Below are 23,972 nucleotides of genomic sequence, written 5' to 3' on the forward strand. Positions count from 1 at the left end.
TGGCTCTGGATGCGGGATTGTTTCTTCTTTGGGGGTCACAGTGGAGTCCGGTTTAGGGGATGTTTCTTCTTTGGGGGTCACAGTGGGGTACGGTTTAGGGGATGTTTCTTCTTTCGGGGTCACAGTGGGGTACGGTTTAGGGGATGTTTCTTCTTTAGGGGTCACAGTGGGGTCTGGTTTAGGGGATGTCTCTTCTTTAGGGGTCACAGTGGGGTATGGTTTAGGGGATGTCTCTTCTTTAGGGGTCACATTGGGGTACGGTTTAGGGGATGTTTCTTCTTTAAGGGTCACAGTGGGGTACGGTTTAGGGGATGTCTCATCTTTAGAGGTTACAGTTGGCTCCTGTTGTGGGGATATTTCCTCTTTAGGGGTGACAGATTGGTCCGGTATTGGGGATGTCTCCTCTTTAGGAGTGACAGTTGGCTCTGGTTGTTTCTTCTTTGGGGGTCACAGTGGGGTACGGTTTAGGGGATGTTTCTTCTTTGGGGGTCACAGTGGGGTCCGGTTTAAGGGATGTCTCCTCTTTAGGGGTTATGGTTGGCTCCTGTTGTGGGGATGTCTCCTCTTTAGGAGTGACAGTTGGCTCTGGATGCAGAGTTGTTTCTTCTTTGGGGGTCACAGTGGGGTCCGGTTTAGGGGATGTTTCTTCTTTGGGGGTCACAGTGGGGTCCGGTTTAGGGGATGTTTCTTCTTTAGGGGTCACAGTGGGGTCTGGTTTAGGGGATGTTTCTTCTTTGGGGGTCACAGTGGGGTCCGGTTTAGGGGATGTTTCTTCTTTAGGGGTCACAGTGGGGTCCGGTTTAGGGGATGTTTCTTCTTTAGGGGTCACAGTGGGGTCTGGTTTTGTCTTAGATTCTTTCCCTTTTTCCTCACCCATTGAGACATCTTTTGTGACCTTTTCACTGCCATTATGTTCATTCTGCACAACACTTTTTACAATATCATCCTTGCTGCTCACTTCTGGCTCTGTTGGACCCACCTCCTTTTTAAGAGTCTTTTGCACAGGCTCTTCCTTACACTCACTTGTTGTGCTGATAACACTCTCCTCTTTCAGATCTACCTCTTTTTTCTCTTTTAAAGGGCTTTCTTTTTCTCTCTCCTCTGACACCTTTTTGGGTTCTTTGGAGATGTCCTCTGTGGGGACCTGTGGTTCACCCTTTATTGAACTTCCTGTTTTGCTATCCTCTGACTCTGAAGTTTTGGGTTCTGTTGAGATGTCACCATTCATGGGAATCTCTGGTTGGGATTCGCCATGTTTTGGGGTGTCATCTTTTTCTAATGTCTCCTTTATCTCGCTGTCTAGCTTCCCTGTTGTGTCCAGATTTTCCTTCTCTCCCTCACTGGTGGCCTCAGCTGAGTTGACTTCACTTTGTGTATTTTCTTCTCTGTCAATGTCCTCTGTCTTTTTGATTGCATCTGGCTCACCCCCCTTTTCCTCCTCTCTTTCATCCTCTCCGTCCTCTCCATTTTCTCCCTCGCTAGGGCTAACTCCATCTCCATTTACCTCGACCTCTGCTGATGTTACCATCTGCTGTCTCTTAGACTCTTCCTCCTGTTCACCCTCTTCCTCCGGGGCGTCCACTTCAACATCCACTTTACCTCTATCTTTCTCTTTCTGCTCATCCACCTCTTCCCCACTCCTCCTCTCAGCTTTGTCACTCTCTTCTCCCTGCTTCTGTCTCAACTCGTCTCCCTCTCCCCCGACCGTCTCCTCGGAGCCTGTCTCCTCGATCTCGGACATCTCCATGTCTCTGGTGGTCTCAGTGATGATCTCCTCAACAAACTTGTACTGGGGCTCAGACCTGCGTGTGGGCCCTCCCTGCCGGGCCAGGCAAGGCAGGGTGTAGACGGGGGACTGGCGGTAGATGCAGGGCATGGAGATGTGGGTGTCAGAGATGGTGTACAGATGGGACTCCTCACCCTCCAGGAGTTTCCTATAGGGAGGCAGAGAGACGTGTTGTTACCGTCATGACTATAATATGGATATGTCCCAATGTGTTAGCCTCGTAAATGCCAGACTGATCACCGCTGCACACATCCATGTCAGCTCGTGAGAACAGTGTGTGTGGATATGTCTGAATATCCATATCATGATTAAAGTGTCATTCTGTGTTGTGATGTGGTCTATGTTCATTTGATGTTAAATATGAAATCAAACTATTTGAATAAAATGTCTACTGTTTCATTTGTTTACCATTGATTGTGTTTTGTAGTAATCTCTCACCATCGCTATGACACTTTTGCACAGTTTTGCTCTAACACAGCACTAAGTTGAATCAGATGTGTTAGCGCTGGGCTAGCACACCCTGGTTATCCTCAGAAATAGATCCAGGAACACACTATAAACTATATGGTATTTTCCTCAGTCAATGATTTTATATATGGGAGAGAGTTGATGTCTCTTACCTGTAAGAGAGAATCTCCACATCCAAAGCCATTTTGACATTCAGCAGGTCCTGGTACTCCCTCAGGTAGCCAGACATGTCTAGTTTAGCATTGGTCAGCTCATTCTCCAGCTGCCTGATAGTGTCCTGGACAGAAAAGCACACACGAGTCAATAATAGGGTCAACCAGCCACTTTGGTTGGTATGACAACAAGGAGAAATTTAGGGGGGGGAAATAGTGTTCTACCCCTATAGGCCTATATGAGGAAATTATGTTCCAATCATGAAATAGTTCACATGGGGCCTATATTTGTGGCCTACACCTACAGCATAGCCCTGAATACAAATATGAATCATAAAAATGTGTATGTTTACTTACAATTGTTAGAGGTACAAAATAAACCACAGTCTACCTGGTAATGAATCATTTCCGCATAGTGACGCTCCTCCAGCTCTTGTAGTTGTTTTTCCAGGGCCTTTCTCATTCCTTTCCCACAGTCCAGTTCAATTGTTTTCCCCTGCAGGCGCCTTCTATTCTCCTGGATCTCCTGCTGGGTCGCCTTCAGCACCTCTCTGTTGCTCTCTGCCGCTTTGGTTAACTTTGCGAACTGGATACGGAAGCCCTCCTCGGCCTGCTGAAAGTCGGAGGTGGCGTGACCTTCTAACTGCACACGGATGTCCCGGAGAGCCGCAGTGATGTCAGGTTTGCCAAAGTCGTGCGCCTTGACCGTTACTTGAGCCTCTTGGATCTGGGCCACCATTTCTGATACCTCGTCCTCATGGTTCTTCTTCAGGAAGTGGATCTCGTCCACCAGAGACTGCGCTTTCTCGTCCAACTGAAGTTTGGCGAGGTATGCATCGTTGGCGTCCTTTTTCAGCACAAGGATGCCATTCTCTGCATCCGAGCGGTCACGTGCCTCCTGCTCGTACTTGTCTCTCAAGGTGAGGAAATCTTCCTCCAGGTTCTGATGCTCTATCTCGATCTGACGCTTCTGAAGGGTGATGTCATGAACTAGGTTCCTCAGGTCCATGAGCTCCGTCTCGTGCTCCTGGGCCAGAGACGCAGGGGATTGTGCCTTTAGTTTGATTTCCTCGATTTCCCTCTCAAACAATTCATTTTGATGCTCCAAATGACGCACCTTCTCTATGAATCCGGCGAAACGGTCGTTCAGCCCATGGAGCAGTTCTTTCTCATTCATTTTCGTCAACACCCCGGTAAATGGGTCTGATAAATCGAAAAGGCTCTCCGATGATCTCGGAACGGATCCGAATTCGCTCTTCAGCGTCGTCGCATAGCCTCTGTTCATATATGCAATAGTCGACTCAAAGCCAACGGTCCTGGACGCAGAGGGGGATCCGGTCATTTTGGGTTGATAGCAGGAATACCCAGCTTGAGGTCCCCTATGCGGAGAACCTGAACGATAGTCCATTCTGTGGCTCATATTGCCTCAGTAAACTCAGCCGTGTGTGTGTGTGCAGGATAAGCAGCGCGGCTCCTACCTTTTATACTCCCTCTGTCTGCTCGCGCTGCAGAATGGAACTGTCCATAGTGCTGAAAATGTATAGAATCAGCTGTAGGCTTGACTGTCTGCCAACGCGCACGTCCTCACCTGTGTTCTCTCTCTCTCTCCATCTCTTTCTCTCCCTCATCGTTTTGTCTCAGACAGCATTGACGCATAGGAGATCATTTCACTTTGAAACGCCAGCAGTCTACAATGACACCTCAAAATTACAAGTCATATGTATTTAATACATTGTCAGGTGGTCAAACTATTGTTTTATCCAAGGGGCTATATCTTTCCTTGTTTGGATGATTTTTTATATATTATAGAAAGGGGCCGCAGATTCTGGTTTGGCTGAATGTCCTTGCCTTGTAATATAACTGTATATTACTGTATATAAGAGACTGTAATGCAAGTGTAAAATAGTCATGTAAGAATGACCCTAAGCCTAGACATAACTGCTCCCATTTCTCAGTCAAGCAGCACTTTTCAAGGGCATTTCAAACACTTTTCAACCTCATATACATCATCTCCAGCACGAAACCAGTGAAAATTAGGTTGAAAACGGGTGGAATTGCTCTTTAATCTTGCACCTTTTTACAAATGTCTACATGAGGAAAATGCATGGGTCTGCTTGGCTTGGCGGAGACAGGCTGTCTGAAAAGGGTTGGCCTGGATGTGTTCCAGTGATACAGCTTTCATTTACACCTCACAGTATACGGTAGGTTGCTCATAGAAATCAATGATGTATTTCAGTGAATAATGTGAATATGATATCAGAATATGATATTTACTCTTTTTAATCAGATGTGAAAACCTCTATAGAGAGATTAGTAAATAGAAAATGTGACTAAACAATGTCTCAGTAAAATAGTGTATCACCACTAAAACAAGTACTACATTAACTCCATGTCACTTGATAGATGTTTGTTAGAAAAGGATACACAGTGATTCACATATTTTAACACATTTCACATTCAACATTTTTATAATTTCGGGGTATTGTAATATGTAACCCCTAACTGCCCTCACCCCACCCCCTATGCAAAAAAGTGTTGAGAAAGTGCTTTTAGATCAGGTGAAAGTTACTCAGTAGATACACTGACTGTACACAACTTCCTAATATTGCGTTGCACTCAAGTTGAAAGCGTTCCACAGGGATGCTGGCACATGTTGATTCCAATGCTTTTCACAGTTGTGTCATGCATGCCATGGAAGAACTGGGCCATTTTTAGCTTCCAGGAATTGTGTACAGATCCTTGCGACATGGGGCTGTGAATTATCATGCTGAAACACTCTGTTCACACCGTTGACATGAGCAAACCACTCGCCCACACAATGCCATACATGCTGTCTGCTGTCTGCCCGGTACGGTTGAAACCGGGATTTATCCGTGAAGAGCACACTTCTCCAGCGTGCCAGTGGCCATCAAAGGTGAGCATTCGGCCCACTGAAGTCGGTTACGTTGCCAAACTGCAGTCAGGTCAAGACCCTGGTGCGGACGACGAGCACGCAGATGAGCTTCCCTGAGACTGTTTTTGACAGTTTGTGCAAAAATGCTTTGGTTGTGCAAACCCATAGTTTCATCAGCTGTCCGGGTGGCTGGTCTCAGACGATCCCGCAGGTGAAGAAACCGGATGTGGAGGTCCTGGGCTGGCGTGGTTACACGTGGTCTGCGGTTGTGAGGCCGATTGGACGTACTGCCAAATTCTCTAAACGATGTTGGAGGCGGCTTATGTTAGATAAATGAACATTCAATTATCTGGCAACAGCTCTGGTGGACATTCCTGCAGTCAGCATGCCAATTGCACGCTCCCCAAAAACTTGAGACATCTGTGGCATTGTGATGTGTGAGCTCAACTGTGAATGGTCCTGGAGCACCAAAAAAAAATGTTAAGGGAAGCCAGTTTGCATTTGGTTTCACTCCAATCATATCACATTGAGAGCAATACATCATTTTCCGAAACCCCTTGAATAGTTGCTTTTCTGTTGTGTTGTTGTAGCTAGCTAGCTACAATTGACCCTTTCCTAAATTAGCCATGGATGGAGATAGGGAGTTGGTCTTGTGGTTTTACTCAATTCCAGTACTAGCCAATGATTATAATAGCGATTCTGATCTAACCAAAAATGCATACATTGTTGTGCCCCAGGCCAGAGGACGGAAGTTTAATATGTAGCTAGATGTAGAAGGCAAATGTTAACTATCACAGTTAGGCTAGTGAGCAAGCATTGTAGCCAGGTGGCCATGGACAACAAAAAATAAAAGTGAATACTGTATGACAGAGTCATAAACCGTTTTGTCAACATGACAAAGGATGGCATTGACGTTTCTCTACAAGTAGGTTGAGTCAACATGTTTTTTCAACTTGCACGAACGCATGTACACACACATAAAAATAAATCAGAACCTACAGTCTCACTCGTGCCATAATCACTTCCCTTTCTGTCAACCAATGGGCATAAATCCAGGGGAGTATGTCAACTCACCCCTTGTGTCTCACTTGATATTTTGGAGCAAAAGTCTTCCAAAGACCTCCCACCTCTCCACCAGCATGTAACCTGGAGAGCCGTCATCGCATCCCTCTTCTCCCAGCTGGAGGGTTTCGATGCCAGCTGTCCAGCATAGAGCAATCTGTTATCAGCATCTGGTTCTGTGGAGCATTCCTCTGAGACGAGGCCTACCCCAAAACTACCACATGGTATTCTGTTGTCATTCAGTTAAGCCTGTACTCAATTGAAATCTAATAAACAATTATTTTAGTCACACCCTGAAAAAAACTACAATCTCTGGGAGTGAAAGGTAGTTATTTAGCTCTTACTGAGACAGAGGCTGACATGCTTTCGAATTTCAAGTAAAAAGTGAATCTCACTCGTACACGTACAGTACTTGTTGAAAATAGCATCTATTTATTCCAGCCCTTCATGTTTACCACATCTCAAATAAATCCCCAATAAATCACAGTTGGTTTGGAGTAAGCATGGGTTAAGCATTTGTCATCACAGGTTAGTATGAGTTAGCATGGGTTATCGTTAGCGTTTGATGGCCAGGGTGAGTCCGTCGCCCACAGTGAGCATGCTCAGATCGATCCTCTGATCCGTGTGGAGTTTCTTGTTGAGCTTGTCCAGAGTCTGGGAGGTCAGGTCATCAGGAGCAGGGTCCACCACTTTACCACTCCAGAGTACCTGGGGGGAGAAGGTGGGGGGATCAGAGATACAGGTGAGGTATCCTGTGGTCAGAAGGTCAGAAAGACAGGTCAAGGAAGTGTAATTAGATAGACAGGTGATAAACAGGTCAAGGAAGGGTAATCAGATAGACAGGTGATAGACAGGTCAAGGAAGGATAATTAGATAGACAGGTGATAGACAGGTGATAAACAGGTCAAGGAAGGATAATTAGATAGACAGGTGATAGACAGGTGATAAACAGGTCAAGGAAGGATAATTAGATAGACAGGTGATAGACAGGTCAAGGAAGGGTAATTAGATAGACAGGTGATAGACAGGTCAAGGAAGGGTAATCAGATAGACAGGTGATAGACAGCTCAAGGAAGGGTAATTAGATAGACAGGTGATAGATAGGTCAAGGAAGGGTAATTAGATAGACAGGTGATAGACAGGTCAAGGAAGGGTAATTAGATAGACAGGTGATAGACAGGTCAAGGAAGGGTAATTAGATAGACAGGTGATAGATAGGTCAAGGAAGGGTAATTAGATAGACAGGTGATAGACAGGTCAAGGAAGGGTAATTAGATAGACAGGTGATAGACAGGTCAAGGAAGGGTAATTAGATAGACAGGTGATAAACAGGTGATAAACAGGTCAAGGAAGGATAATTAGATAGACAGGTGATAGACAGGTCAAGGAAGGGTAATTAGATAGACAGGTGATAGACAGGTCAAGGAAGGGTAATCAGATAGACAGGTGATAAACAGGTCAAGGAAGGATAATTAGATAGACAGGTGATAAACAGGTGATAAACAGGTCAAGGAAGGATAATTAGATAGACAGGGGATAGACAGGTCAAGGAAGGGTAATTAGATAGACAGGTGATAGACAGGTCAAGGAAGGGTAATCAGATAGACAGGTGATAGACAGCTCAAGGAAGGGTAATTAGATAGACAGGTGATAAACAGGTCAAGGAAGGGTAATTAGATAGACAGGTGATAGACAGGTCAAGGAAGGGTAATTAGATAGACAGGTGATAAACAGGTCAAGGAAGGGTAATTAGATAGACAGGTGATAGACAGGTCAAGGAAGGGTAATTAGATAGACAGGTGATAGACAGGTCAAGGAAGGGTAATTAGATAGACAGGTGATAGACAGGTCAAGGAAGGGTAATTAGATAGACAGGTGATAGACAGGTCAAGGAAGGGTAATCAGATAGACAGGTGATAGACAGCTCAAGGAAGGGTAATTAGATAGACAGGTGATAGATAGGTCAAGGAAGGGTAATTAGATAGACAGGTGATAGACAGGTCAAGGAAGGGTAATTAGATAGACAGGTGATAGACAGGTCAAGGAAGGGTAATTAGAAAGACTGGTGATAGACAGGTCAAGGAAGGGTAATTAGATAGACAGGTGATAAACAGGTCAAGGAAGTGTAATTAGATAGACAGGTGATAAACTGTTCAAGGAAGGATAATTAGATAGACAGGTGATAAACAGGTCAAGGAAGTGTAATTAGATAGACAGGTGATAGACAGGTCAAGGAAGGGTAATTAGATAGACAGGTGATAGACAGGTCAAGGAAGGGTAATCAGATAGACAGGTGATAAACAGGTCAAGGAAGGGTAATTAGATAGACAGGTGATAGACAGGTCAAGGAAGGGTAATTAGATAGACAGGTGATAGACAGGTCAAGGAAGGGTAATTAGATAGACAGGTGATAGACAGGTGATAGACAGGTCAAGGAAGGGTAATTAGATAGACAGGTGATAGGCAGCTCAAGGAAAGGTAATTAGATAGACAGGTGATAGACAGGTCAAGGAAGGGTAATTAGATAGACAGGTGATAGACAGGTGATAAACAGGTCAAGGAAGGATAATTAGATAGACAGGTGATAGACAGGTGATAAACAGGTCAATGAAGGGTAATTAGATAGACAGGTGATAAACAGGTCAAGGAAGGATAATTAGATAGACAGGTGATAAACAGGTGATAAACAGGTCAAGGAAGGATAATTAGATAGACAGGTGATAGACAGGTGATAAACAGGTCAAGGAAGGATAATTAGATAGACAGGTGATAGACAGGTGATAAACAGGTCAAGGAAGGATAATTAGATAGACACGTGATAAACAGGTCAAGGAAGGATAATTAGATAGACAGGTGATAGACAGGTCAAGGAAGGGTAATTAGATAGACAGGTGATAAACAGGTCAAGGAAGGGTAATTAGATAGACAGGTGATAGACAGGTCAAGGAAGGGTAATTAGATAGACAGGTGATAAACAGGTCAAGGAAGGGTAATTAGATAGACAGGTGATAGACAGGTCAAGGAAGGGTAATTAGATAGACAGGTGATAAACAGGTCAAGGAAGGATAATTAGATAGACAGGTGATAGACAGGTGATAAACAGGTCAAGGAAGGATAATTAGATAGACAGGTGATAGACAGGTCAAGGAAGGGTAATCAGATAGACAGGTGATAGACAGGTCAAGGAAGGGTAATCAGATAGACAGATTGGAGGAGTGAGGTGAAGTGGGAGACAGGTGAGGAGAGAGGCTCAGACTGAGGACAGAGGTGATAGGTTTCCCAAAGATTGGAAAGCTGCCGTGGTCATCCCTCTCTTCAAAGGGGAAGACACTCTAGACCCATTATGCTACAGACCTATATCTATCCTACCCTGCCTTTCTAAGGTCTTCGAAAGCCAAGTCAACAAACAGATTACCGACCACTTCGAATCCCACCGTACCTTCTGCGCTATGCAATCTGGTTTCAGAGCTGGTCATGGGTGCACCTCAGCCACGCTCAAGGTCATAAACGATATCATAACTGCCATCAATAAGAGACATTACTGTGCAGCCGTATTCATCGACCTGGCCAAGGCTTTCGACTCTGTCAATCACCACATTCTTATTGGCAGACTCAACAGCCTTGGTTTCTCAAATGACTGCCTCGCCTGGTTCACCAACTACTTCTCTGATAGAGTTCAGTGTGTCAAATCGGAGGGCCTGTTGTCCGGACCTCTTGCAGTCTCTATGGGGGTGCCACAGGGTTCAATTCTCTGGCCAACTCTCTTCTCGGTATACATCAATGATGTCGCTCTCGCTGCTGGTGATTCTCTGATCCATCTCTACGCAGACGACACCATTCTGGCCCTTCTTTGGACACTGTGTTAACTAACCTCCAGACGTGCTTCAATGTCATACAGCTCTCCTTCCGTGGCCTCCAACTGCTCTTAAATGCAAGTAAAACTAAGTGCATGCTCTTCAACCGATCACTGCCCGCACATGCCCGCCCGTCCAGCATCACTACTCTGGACAGTTCTGACTTAGAATATGTGGACAACTACAAATACCTAGGTGTCTGACTAGACTGTAAACTCTCCTTCCAGACTCACATTAAGCATCTCCAATCCAAAATTAAATCTAGAATCGGCATCCTATTTCGCAACAAAGCATCCTTCACTCATGCAGCCAAACATACCCTCGTAAAACTGACCACCCTACCGATCCTCGACTTTGGCGATGTCATCTATAAAATAGCCTCCAACATTCTACTCAACAATTTGGATGCAGTTTATCACAGTGCCATCCGTTTTGTCACCAAAGCCCCATATATTACCCACCACTGCGACCTGTACGCTCTCGTTGGCTGGCCATCGCTTCATACTCGTTGCCAAACCAACTGGCTCCAGGTCATCTACAAGTCTCTGCTAGGTAAAGCCCCGCCTTATCTCAGCTCACTGGTCACCATAGCAGCACCCACTTGTAGCACGCGCTCCAGCAGGTCACCCCCAAAGCTAATTCCTCCTTTGGCCGCCTCTCTTTCCAGCTCTCTGCTGCCAATGACTGGAACGAACTGCAAAAATCTCTGAAGCTGGAGACTCTTACCTCCCTCACTAGCTTTAAGCACCAGCTGTCAGAGCAGCTCACAGATCACTGCACCTGTACATAGCTCATCTGTAATTTGCCCATCCAATCTACCTCATCCCCATACTGTATTTATTTATTTATCTTATTCCTTTGCACCCCAGTATCTCTACTTGCACATTCATCTTCTGTACACCCTACCATTCCAGTGTTTAATTGCTATATTGTAATTACTTCGCCACCATGGCATATTTATTGCCTTACCTCTCTTATCCTACCTCATTTGCACATGTTGTATATAGATTTTTCTACTGTATTTTTGATTGTATGTTTGTTTATTCCATGTGTAACCCTGTGTTGTTCCATGTGTCGAACTTCTTTGCTTAATCTTGGCCAGGTCGCAGTTGTAAATGAGAACTTGTTCTCAACTAGCCTACCTGGTTAAATAAAGGTTAAATAAAAAATGTATAAATAAATCTTTCTCTGTGTTTTATATGTAGGCCTATCTTTTCATGCATCTTTACCTTAGTTAGCTTATTAGATCAAATCGATTGCATGCTGGCATTATTCAAATCATATTCAAAATCACGACTCGCTTGTAGGAATAAAAGTTTGGGCATAGGCTACTCACATTATCGATGGCAATGATGCCCCCTTGTCTCACAAGCTCAAGAGACTTCTCGTAATATCTGTCATAGTTCCGTTTAGTCCGCATCGATGAACACAAAGTCATAGGTGCCAGCTTCCCCAGCAGCTATCAACTCATCTAGGACAAACAAAAGATCACGTTGAAAAGGATTCACCCGTTTCACAACGGAATCGTGTTTGGGTTCGTTAAAATCAGTCACCTACCCAGTGTTTTTATACACATTTGAAGACGGACATTAATTTTATCCTCGACTCCGGCCTAGAAAAGAGAAAGGATGACAAGGGTAGTTAGTCTAGGCATCTGTACTGTTAAGTCCATTTAAATGTTTCAATGTGCTTTAAATAAAATGTTGACTTGATTTCGAGTTTAGATTGTTTGAAGCAGATAATACCAACCATTTTTTTTAAGAAGCTCTTAATTTGGCATTGGGAAAAACACGAGATGAACTGTTACAAAAAAGACCCGCTTAAGCTAAAGAACACTCCGTAATGTTCACAACCACATATACTTTGAATTCACGAAAAGTGGGAGGTGTGGTCAAGAAACACTGGTATATTTTATCATCAGACCCAGCTTTGCCGGCTGAATTTAAAAATCACTCACTTATTGTGTATAGGAGAGGAATTTACGCGATAAATTGGTTCATGCCAACTGCCAGCCACAAAAGAAAATGTGTGTGAATATTGTGTGAAAGTGTGAATATTTCTGCCACCCACACACAGGAAAACGGTTCCAAATAAATGACATTATTAGGTGTTCCACCACCCATGTTATTTACATTATTAAATGTCCATGTGGGCTCAGCTATGTCGGTAAATCATCCCGCTCTCTCAAACAGAGAATTAGTGAACATAAAAGTTCAATCAGGCGAAACGACAGGGATTATCCAGTCGCAGTACATTTCAATGACCTAAAGCATGACATTTCTACCTTTATATTTTGTGGCATAGAGAAAGTTAAGATATCAGACAGGGGAGGTGATATTAATAATAGTCTGAGTAAAAGAGAATGTTTTGGGATTTTCACCCTCCAGACATTATTTCCTAAAGGACTTAATGATGAAATGCCTATGTATGTTATGTTGTGAATTTGAATATTTGAATATGTGTGCCTATGTGCCTACTCTGATGTTTTCCGTACGATGTACCCAATGACTAATGAAAACTTGCTATGTCCTCATTGTGGTTTTACAGACGTGTATAATACGTCTTATTTATACACTTTTGTAATATTTATGCAATGCATATTGTTATATTTGGTAGCACTTATTTGTTTTTCCTTTGCCTCCAACCCCCTTTGATGTGTGGAACGGATGTGGGTGGGGCTAGGTGTACATTTAAAAAAATCACAAAAGCTCTGACGAAGGCCGTGAGGCCGATACGTAACCTTATTAAATATCAGTGATACTATCAAGAGCAGTGTGCGGTTTCTTTGTTCAACTGTTGCCATGCACCTGTAAATAAGATTGTTCAGATGTGCGAGTGCCTTTTGAATTTTTTAACAGACAATACCAACCATTTTCTGTCACAATGGTTGACCTGTGTTGTGTACAGTAGTATTTCTACTGTTTGGAGGGGGGCATTACGTTCATTGTAGGGATTCTCTGCTGCTTGGCTTTGCACCTTTTCGTAGACACTTTCTTCTGAGCAGACGGCCTCACTACTCCACCCACAGCACTTTGTGAAGTCTGACTGACAGAAGTTAGATACTGAATATGCTGTATTGAAGCTTTTGGAGAGACAATCAATGTTTCTGAATTCCAACGGGTTGAATGGGTTTAGATGTTGTTTTGGGGTTGAATACTGGACAAACAGATCTAATTCCTGTCTAGAGGAATATTGGAGCTAGTAAACTAGCTGAATGACTAGCGGAATGTTGATCTGACCTCTTTAAAGAAAGGTTTAGCAATGTTCACGTATTCGTCGTCTATTTCACATGCTACCACTTGACCACTCTCTGGTACAACCAACGCCATGTTCAGGGTGTTGTACCCCGTGTACATCCCTGGAGAGAGGAAAATATTAACATTAGTCTCTTCTGATATTAGAATGAGGGCAGTTCATTCAGAATTAGTGAATGTTGAAAAGATTGGCACAATGAAAGATGTTCCAAATAATATAGTAACATTAAATGTTTTCAGGATGAAGCTTGTTTTATCATTACATACCAATTTCAATGGTTTTGCTGGCATTGATCAGTTTGGCCAGATTTGCCATCAGTTGTGCTTGTTCACTAGCAACCAGCATGATGCTCCATGGGTCCTCAAGGGTTTTCTGCAACATGAAGGAAGGAGAATTTTTATTTTATTTAACCTTTATTTAACTAGGTAAACCAGTTAATAACAAATTAAGAACAAAAATTCAATGATGGCCTACCAAAAGGCAAAAGGCCTCCTGCGGGGACGGAGACTGGGATTTATATTACATTTTTACATTTTTGTAAATATAGGACAAAGCACACATCACGACAAGAGAGACAACACAACACTGCATGAAGAGAGACCTAAGACAACAACATAGGAAGGCAGCAACACATGACAACACAGCATGGTAGCAACACATCATGACAACAACATGGTAGCAGCACAAAACATGGTACAAACATTATTGGGCACAGACAACAGCACAAAAGGCAAGAAGGTAAAGACAACAATACATCACGCAAAGCAGCCACAACTGTCAGTAAGAGTGTCCATGATTGAGTGTTGAATGAAGAGATTGAGATAAAAGTGTCTAGTTTGAGTGTTTGTTGCAGCTCGTACCAGTCGCTAGCTGCAGCGAACTGAAAGACGAGCGACCCAGGCATTTGTGTGCTTTGGGGACCTTTAACAGAATGTGACTGGCAGAATGGGTGTTGTATGTGGTGGATGAGGGCTGCAGTAGATATCTCAGATAGGGGGGAGTGAGGCCTAAGAGGGTTTTATAAATAAGCATCAACCAGTGGGTCTTGCGACGGGTATACAGAGATGACCAGTTTACAGAGGAGTATAGAGTGCAGTGTTGTGTTCTATAAGGAGCATTGGTGGCACATCTGATGGCCGAATGGTAAAGAACCTCTAGCGAGAGCACCCTTACCTGCCGATCTATCAATTACATCTCCATAATCTAGCCTGGGTAGGATGGTCATCTGAAACAGGGTTAGTTTGGCAGCTGGGGTGAAAGAGGAGCGATTACGATAGAGGAAACAAAGTCTAGATTTAACTTTAGCCTGCAGCTTTGATTTGTGCTGAGAGAAGGACAGTGTACCGTCTTGCCATACATGACCTTTGTTGTGGAGGTGTTCAGAACAAGGTTAAGGGTTGAAAAAGCTTGTTGGACACTAAGAAAGCTTTGTTACAGAGCGTTTAACACAAAATCAGAATGATGTTGTTTGATTTCAAACATCGACAAAAAAAGACTAAAACATGACTTTTTTTATGACATAATCTAATCGAACAATGTAATTACGCCGTATTGCTGACTGCAGCTTCTCAGTACAGTGTTTGTATAGTACTGTGCTGACCTCTAGTGGTTATAGTAGCCTATTGAACTGTCATGATACTGTAGAAAACCAGTGTCTCTCTGTACACATCTGGTTTGTATGTACAGTACATTCCTGCTTTTCATCTCATAAACACCCTGGTTCTCCCCAGTCTTACCAGTCCAACCCTAGCCCTAGTTTCATGTCCTCATCCCGGTTCAACCCTAACACTAGCCTCAACCTCAACCCTAATCCTGGCTCTAACCCAGTCCAGTCTTACCAGTCCAACCCTAGCCCTAGTTTCATGTCCTCATCCCGGTTCAACCCTAACACTAGCCTCAACCTCAAACCTAATCCTGGCTCTAACCCAGTCCAGTCTTACCAGTCCAAACCTAGCCCTAGTTTCATGTCCTCATCCCGGTTCAAACCTAACACTAGCCTCAACCTCAACCCTAATCCTGGCTCTAACCCAGTCCAGTCTTACCAGTCCAACCCTAGCCCTAGTTTCATGTCCTCATCCCGGTTCAACCCTAACACTAGCCTCAACCTCAACCCTAATCCTGGCTCTAACCCAGTCCAGTCTTACCAGTCCAACCCTAGCCCTAGTTTCATGTCCTCATCCCGGTTCAACCCTAACACTAGCCTCAACCTCAACCCTAATCCTGGCTCTAACCCAGTCCAGTCTTACCAGTCCAACCCTAGCCCTAGTTTCATGTCCTCATCCCGGTTCAACCCTAACACTAGCCTCAACCTCAACCCTAATCCTGGCTCTAACCCAGTCCAGTCTTACCAGTCCAACCCTAGCCCTAGTTTCATGTCCTCATCCCGGTTCAACCCTAACACTAGCCTCAACCTCAACCCTAATCCTGGCTCTAACCCAGTCCAGTCTTACCAGTCCAACCCTAGCCCTAGTTTCATGTCCTCATCCCGGTTCAACCCTAACACTAGCCTCAACCTCAAACCTAATCCTGGCTCTAACCCAGTCCAGTCTTACCAGTCCAACCCTAGCCCTAGTTTCATGTCCTCATCCCGGTTCAACCCTAACACTAGCCTCAACCTCAACCCTAATCCTGGCTCTAACCCAGTCCAGTCTTACCAGTCCAACCCTAGCCCTAGTTTCATGTCCTCATCCCGGTTCAACCCTAACACTAGCCTCAAAAACAACCACAACCCTAACCCTGGCTCTAACCCAGTCCAGCCTTACCAGTCTGAGTTTGGTCATGACAGGATGTTCTCTCAGTGAGTTGTTCACGACATACTGCAGCACTGGGTCGTTCTTCCCTCCACTGTGGCTCTTACCTGGCAGGGCAGATCCAATTCCTGTGCCTGACCAAAAAAACATCAGTTACAAATTTAGTTTTGCATGGTAACCCATCTAAACGTCATTTTAATTGTCAGCCCCAAAGCCGTGTTCGCAACCATGGCAAATATTGATTACAGCGGGTTCAGGATTTAGCAAGTTAACCTTTGTAAAGAATTCTTTACTGTCAACATCAGGATAAGAAATTGCAGTGCTTAAAGATGTTTAAAAGATGGATATTCTCTGAGTCTGTGCCCTTGTTTGGCCTGTAAGGAAAAAACAGAATGGTGTGGGCTTACTGGTCAAAAACAGCTGATTTTGCCAGCTCAGCCAATGAGATGTGCATGCACTTGGATATTCAAACGATCTACCACCTCAGAGTTCCATGTGGGGTCAAGCTGCTCTGGCTGCCCCTGATGTCCAGCATGCAGACTTGCCTTTGCAGCTTGTAAACCACGTTGTGTGGAGGCTCTGTTTTGACACTCTTTCTTGTTGGTTAGCGGTCTATCTACGTTTGCAGCGATTGCTAGCGTGCTAGCTAAGTGCTTCTTAACAGCCAACTCTTATTAACCACATCATTTGAAAAAGTGACTGGCGAGATAGTTGTTGCAATCCTGGGGCCTCATTTATAGCCATTGCGTGAATTGCACACTAAACCTGGTGCATGGCATGCATATGTATGTTTCCTATTTACTAATCAGAACTTGATCAAATGTCTTTGAAGGTGATGACAGAATGTTTAACCTTTGCAGTGACATTTGCTGTAGGCCGTGGCTATCTGACAGACAAAAAGTTTATGTAAGACAACAACAAAGGCAAATAGCTGTGGACCTGTAAACAGACCGTTTGAATTCAATAGGACCTAATGTTTTGCATTTACTTTTTCTCCAACCTACGCTGCTGCACTGCGTAAATTCTAGAACATTGTCTACTCACAGTGATGGCCATAACTTACACACTTCAATGCAAAATGTCATATGTCTGTTCACCTGTTAAATTCTACTGTATGTTATAAACCAGATTCCTTTCTGTGCATAGAGCAAAATACTTGAATTAATAGCGTATCTAATAGGCCCAGTTAAATGAGAGATGTGCATGGTAATTGTTTGTAGTCTGTGGCTACTTCGGGAATATGAACCCATCATGGCCAAAACAGTTTAAGAATTTATTCTGCAATGGTTCTGAAAATATGTATTATGTGTATAAACGCAATATTGTCTACTAGAGAAATGTGAAATGACAGTATTCAGAGGAAAACTACAGAAGTAACCTACAACCGTCTGTGCCACCGTTAATAAACTGTGCTCTGGATCTGAGCTCTGGATCGGATGATTTAGAGTCAAATAACTTGTCTATTTACTACTATGAAGTGGGTGCAATTAAACGAGATATGGGACAAATAGTATACAGTACTTGTTCTAGGACTATGTGCTAGCAACCTGGTGAGTATGAAACCATCACAGAAAAGGTCAGGAATTTATTATGCAATGATCATGGAAATTAAATAAATAATAGCCTAGAAAATAGATGCCTATTTCTAATTATTTTAAAATGCAAAGATAAATAGATTTTCTCTCTTCTCACTAACAGCAAATGATTGCATCTTATTAACCTGTTTATTGTTATGAACAAGCGTGTCCAGTATATCCCCCACATGCACAACATACTAATCTACTTGCAATGCAAAACTTCAACCACTAGAAAGTGCATACACAGTCTAAAGTTTGCTGGAAGGTGAGCACATTTTCAAGTCAAGTTCAGTTTTTATAAATCCTAACTTTTGTGTGAAAACTGGTGCACGCACATTTTGGGGTATATTTTGTATGTATGTAAATGTTTATAAATGAGGCCCCCGAGCCTAAGTCTCCCCCCTCGTCAGCAGGTACTGTAGCCTAGTGGTTAGAGCCGAAAGGTTGCTGGATCGAATCCCCGAGCTGACAAGGTAAAAATCTGTCATTCTGCCCCTGAACAAGGCAGTTAACCCACTGTTCCCCGGTAGGCTGTCATTGTAAATACGAATTTGTTCTCAACTGACTTGCCTAGTTAAATAAAGGTTAAATAAAAACAATTTTCTCCTCTCTAATGGAAAAATTGCACAGCGAGATATTTACCTGTTAGTGCAAGAACAAGCTGAATGCAGAAATACATCTTGATATCTGGAGCCATTTTGGAAGTGTGTCTATTCAGCTATATAGAGTGAACACCAAAGAGACTGTATTGAGGGAATGTGGGTCTACTATTTATACAGAGTGGATGGGAAAGTCCACTGGTCTCCATGTGTGTTTGTTTTGAACTATCTTTTTGGGTGAGGGACAAGATATCGACCACTCTGTATGTAAACACTTTCCTCACAATGTGTTTTCCAGACACCACCCCATGATCCCCATGATGTAAGAGTGGAGTTTCCAAGGTGTCAGCCAAAGGGAACCATTGTTTGAAGCTCACTGTATGCAGTACAGAGGGTCAAATAATACATACAAATACTAGATGTGTAACGCAGACACTGGGAGTTAGGAAGCAAGTACAGGGGGTGAATTTAATAATAAATAGAACAATACAAAACAAGAGTTTAGCATCTGGACATGAGAAAGATAACTAATACTGCCAGGGGAAACAGCCAAAGGGAATGACAGACATAAGGTAGAAGTGATCATAGAAGTGATGGAGTCTCATGAGGCGCAGGTGCGCGTAACGATGGTGGCAGTTGTGCGTAATAATAAGTAAACTGCCGACAATGAGCGCCAGAGAGGGGAAGGGGGAGTAGACGTGACAGTACCCCCTCCCTGACTTGTGGCTCAAGCTGCAGGACGCCGACCAGAGAAACAATCCAGAGTACCAGGAGCAGGCCGGTCGCCTCTGATGAATCACGGGAACCTGAAGAGCCAGCTGAAGAGTGGGAACAAGTCGTGCCGGTTGAGGCGCGGGAGCCTGATGAGCCAACCGAGACTTAAGAGCCTGTTGAACCAGCTGAGGCTTGGAAGCCTGACGGACTGGCTGAGGCATCCCCGGTAGCTTCGGCAGTGGCCCTTGGACCCGACATCACCAGCAAAAAACAACAACAACAACAAAAATCACTGTTGCTTCAATTTGTTGAGGCAGTATTCTGTAACGCAGACGCTGGGAGTCAGCAAGCAAGTACAGGGGGTGAAATGAATAATAAATGGAACAATACAAAACAAGAGTAGCGTCTGGACATGGAAACATAACTAATACTGGCTGGGGAACGAACCAAAGGGAATGACAGACATAAGGTAGGTAATCAAAGAAGTGATGGAGTCCAGGTGAGTCTCATGAGGCGCAGGTGCGCGTAACGATGGTGGCAGGTGTGCGTAATAATAAGTAAACTGGCGACAATGAGTGCCAGAGAGGGGGAGCGGGAGTAGACGTGACAAGATGTGCCTTGCATTGCCCCCCGGTGGCATAACATTGGGGTTGAGTATGAGCAACACTGTTCAATCAAACTGGAAAAGAAAGCCCAGGTAACTTCTTATGGGCAGGTGGCCAACATCCGGTGAAATTGCAGAGCGCGAAATTCAAACTACAGAATTATAAATATTTAACTTTCATAAAATCACAAGTGTAATACATCAAAATAAAGCTTAACTTATTGTCAATCCAGCCGCTATGTCAGATTTCAAAAAGGCTTTACGGCGAAAGCACACCATGCGATTATCTGAGGACAGCGCCCCGCATACAAAAGCATGAAAAAGATATTTCAACCAGGCAGGTGTGCCAAAAAAGTCAGAAATAGCGATATAATAAATGCCTTACCTTTTATGATCTTCCTCTGTTGGCACTCCAAAAGGTTCCAGTTACATCACAAATGGTCCTTTTGTTCGAAAATGTCCTTCTTTATATCCATAAAAACTCAGTTTAGCTGGCGCGCTTCAGTCAATAATCCACCCAGTTTCCCTCCATCAAAATGCATGCAAAAGGAATCCCAAATGTTACTAATAAACTTTTTCCAAACAAGTCAAACAACGTTTATAATCAAACCTTAGGTACCCTAATACGTAAATAAACTATAAAATTTAAGAGGGAGAATCGTTATTGTCTTTACCGGAGAAAAAAAACATAGAACGCGTTCTCTTCCACGCGCCTGGGAACACTACAGCCAAAATGGGAGCCACCTAGAAAAACTCAAATTTCTGGCAAATTTTTCCAAAAACCAGCATGAAACTCTTTCTAAAGACTTTTGACATCTAGTGGAAGCCCTAGGAACTGCAATCTGGGTGGATTTCGCCTTATAATAAAAGTGACAGCCATTGAAAACAGTGGTAGGCTGAATTGTTTGGGGGGGTGGTTTGTCCTCGGGGTTTCGCCTGCCATATCAGTTCTGTTATACTCACAGACATAATCTTAACAGTTTTAGAAATGTTAGAGTGTTTTCTATCCAAATCTACCAATCATATGCATATCCTATCTTCTGGGCCTGAGTAAAAGGCAGTTTACTTTGGGCACGCTTTTCATCCAGATGTGAAAATACTGCCCCCTACCCAAGAGAGTTTAAGGATCGCCACTTTTTTTCAATTTCCGCCTAAAATATCCAAATCTAACTGCCTGTAGCTCAGGACCTGAAGCAAGGATATGCATATTCTTGATACTATTTCAAAGGAAACACTTTGAAGTTTGTGGAAATGTGAAATTAATGTAGGAATATAACACATTAGATCTGGTAAAAGATAATACAAACCAAAAAACATGTGTTTTCAATTTGTTTTGTTACATCATCTTTGCAATGCAATAGAAAGGCCAGACAGTGATGTAGGATTCTAGGTGTAATTTAGATGTTGTCCACAAGATGGCAGCAGTGTGTGCAACGTTTCAGACTGATCCAGTGAAAAATTACATCACTACGCAATATGTTGTATCAAGTCTGCCAGGAGTTTGCACAAATGTGCCGAATTGGTCAATTTATACATTTTCAAGTACATAACTATAGAGAACATACAACAACGCTATGGTAATAAAATTGTTTAAGTTTACACACTCCCAGGAATGTCATACATGATGGATCATTAGCTTCCTTACAGAAAAGACACTAACCTTCACACATCTAGATGGCCGGGCGGGGTGTGTGTGGAACCAGAGAGAGAGCAGTGGGGTCAAACTGCGGAACCCAGTTCTTACATTTGAATATAAAAATAGATTTTTTCAAACAAAACAACACTACATTTTATCTCTGGGACCCTCCGGATGACAAATCAGAGCAAGATTACTGAATGTAAGTACATTATTTACCTTCAGAGGTGAATGTATCAAACCAGTTGCAATGATAAATGTGTTTTGTTGTTGTGCACTATCCTCAAACAACTCCCATCCCACTCACATCCCCCCAAAACTGTTTTGAAAAGTACCCCCCTTTCCCCTAGAAGTTAAACTAGAGTTGTTGTTTCACGGCAGAGCAAGGACAGCAAGCTTCCTCTGTCTTCCTCTGTCAATTCCCCAATTATGGATGCAGGGATGCAAACAAAAGTTCCTTGCCAACAAGTTCACATAAATGAAATGAGCCACGACTTGAACTGTTTTTTTGGGGGGAAGGAAACTCGTCCGAGTGTTGACTGGTATAGGAAAGGGAAGGGATGACTTGGAGTGAGCGTGCAGCACTGCTCAGCTCAGCTTGTCTCAATCCTTCCCAGTGCATGTGGAACATTTCAGCATGCCAATTGCAAGCTCCCTCAAAACTTGAGTCATCTGTGGTATTGTGTTGTCTGACAAAACTACAAAACTATAAATGCAACATGTAAAGTGTTGGTTTCATGTTTCATGAGCTGAAATAAAAGATCCCAGAAATGTTCCATAGGCACAAAAAGCTTTTTTCTCTCAAATTTTGTGCACAAATGTGCTTACATCCCTGTTAGTGGGCATTTCTCATTTGCCAAGATAATCCACCCACCTGAAAGGTGTGGCATATCATGAAGCTGATTAAAAAGCATTATCATTACACAGGTGCACCTTGTGCTGGGGACAATAAAAGGGCACTATAAAATGTGCAGTTTTGTGACACAACACAATGCCACAGATGTTGTAAGTTTTGAAGGAGCATGCAATTGGCATGCTGACTGCAGGAATGTCCACCAGAGCTGTTGCCAGAGAATTTTATATTAATTTCTCTACCATAAGCCACCTCCAAAGTCATTGGAATTTGGCAGTATGTCCAACTGGCCTCACAACCGCAGACCACGTGTATGGCGTCCTGTGGGCGAGCTGTTTGGCGATGTCAACGTTGTAAACAGAGTGCCCCATGGTGGCGGTGGAATTATGGTATGGGCAGGCATAAGCTATGGAGAACGAACACAAATGCATTTTATCAATGGCAATTTGAATGCACAGAGATATTGTGACGAGATCAAGGAGATGTGCCGCACTGCATGAGGCAAATGGTGGTCACACCAGATACTGACTGGTTTTCTGAACCACAACTGTAACTTTTTCGTTAAGGTATCAAATCAAATCACATTTTAAGTGTCACATGCGCCGAATACAACAAGTGTAGACCTTACAGTGAAATACGTACTTACAAGCCCTTAACCAACAATGAGGTTTTAAGAAAATACCTAAAAAAAGTAAGAGATAAGAATAACAAATAATTAAAGAGCAGCAGTAAATAACAATAGGAGGGCTATATACAGGTGGTTCCGGTACAGAGTCAATGTGTGGGGGCACCGGTGTCGAGGTAATTCAGGTAATATGTACATGTAGGTAGAGTTATTAAAGTGACTAAACATAGATAATAACTGAGAGTAGCAGCAGCGTAGAGGGGGGGGGGGGGGGGGGTGTCAATGCAAATAGTCTGGATAGCCATTTGATTAGATGTTCAGGAGTCTTATGGCTTGGGGGTAGAAGCTGTTTAGAAGCCTCTTGGACCTAGACTTGGTGCTCCGGTACCACTTGCCGTGCGGTAGCAGAGAGAACAGTCTATGACTAGGGGGGCTGGAGTCTGACAATATTTTGGGCGCTCCTCTGACACCGCCTGGTATAGAGGTCCTGGTTGGCAGGAAGCTTGGCCCCAGTGATGTACTGAGCCGTACGCACTACCCACTGTAGTGCCTTGCGGTCGGAGGCCGAGCAGTTGCCATTGCATCACCAGGCAGTGATGCAACCCGTCAGGATGGTCTCGATGGTGCAGCTGTAAAACCTTTTGAGGATCTGAGGACCCACGCCAAATCTTTTCAGTCTCCTGAGGGGGAATAGGTTTTGTCGAGGTGTGCTTGGTGTGCTTGGACCATGTTAGTTTGTTAGTGATGTGGAAGCCAGGGAACTTGAAGCTACCCTTACCCTTCAGGAAGTCCAGGATCCAGTTGTAGAGGGAGGTGTTCAGTTCCAGGGTCCTTAGCTTAGTGGTCAGCTTTGAGGGTACTATGGTGTTGAATGCTGAGCTGTAGTCAATGAATAGCGTTCTCACTGTAGGTGTTCCTTTTGTCCAGGTGTGAAAGGGCAGTGTGGAGTGCAATAGAGATTGCATCATCTGTGGATCTGTTGGTGTGATATGCAAATTGGAGTGGGTCTAGGGTTTCTGGGATAATGGTGTTGATGTGAGCCATGACCAGCCTTTCAAAGAATTTCATGGCTACAGACGTGAGTGCTACAGGTCAGGAGTCATTTAGGCAGGTTACCTTCGTGTTCTTGGGCACAGGGACTATG

General features: G+C 43.6%; 1 protein-coding gene and 1 pseudogene across 1 annotated transcript; both read right to left on the minus strand.

Annotated features, from left to right (window-relative positions):
- Positions 1-289: 289 nt before the first annotated feature.
- On the minus strand, positions 290-5,376 carry LOC120017752 (neurofilament light polypeptide-like). The gene is made up of 3 exons (XM_038960717.1): positions 2,798-5,376; positions 2,407-2,531; positions 290-1,934 (listed from the first exon to the last, which is right to left on the minus strand). The coding sequence occupies exons 1-3, from the start codon at positions 3,824-3,826 to the stop codon at positions 407-409; spliced, it is 2,682 nt and encodes an 893-aa protein (XP_038816645.1). The 5' UTR covers positions 3,827-5,376; the 3' UTR covers positions 290-406.
- Positions 5,377-6,770: 1,394 nt separating this feature from the next.
- On the minus strand, positions 6,771-18,571 carry LOC120017758 (annotated as a pseudogene).
- Between the last annotated feature and the right edge of the window lie 5,401 nt (positions 18,572-23,972).

This window comes from Salvelinus namaycush, chromosome 22 (genome assembly GCF_016432855.1).
Source record: "Salvelinus namaycush isolate Seneca chromosome 22, SaNama_1.0, whole genome shotgun sequence".
In the NCBI taxonomy this organism is placed as follows: Eukaryota; Metazoa; Chordata; class Actinopteri; order Salmoniformes; family Salmonidae; genus Salvelinus; species Salvelinus namaycush.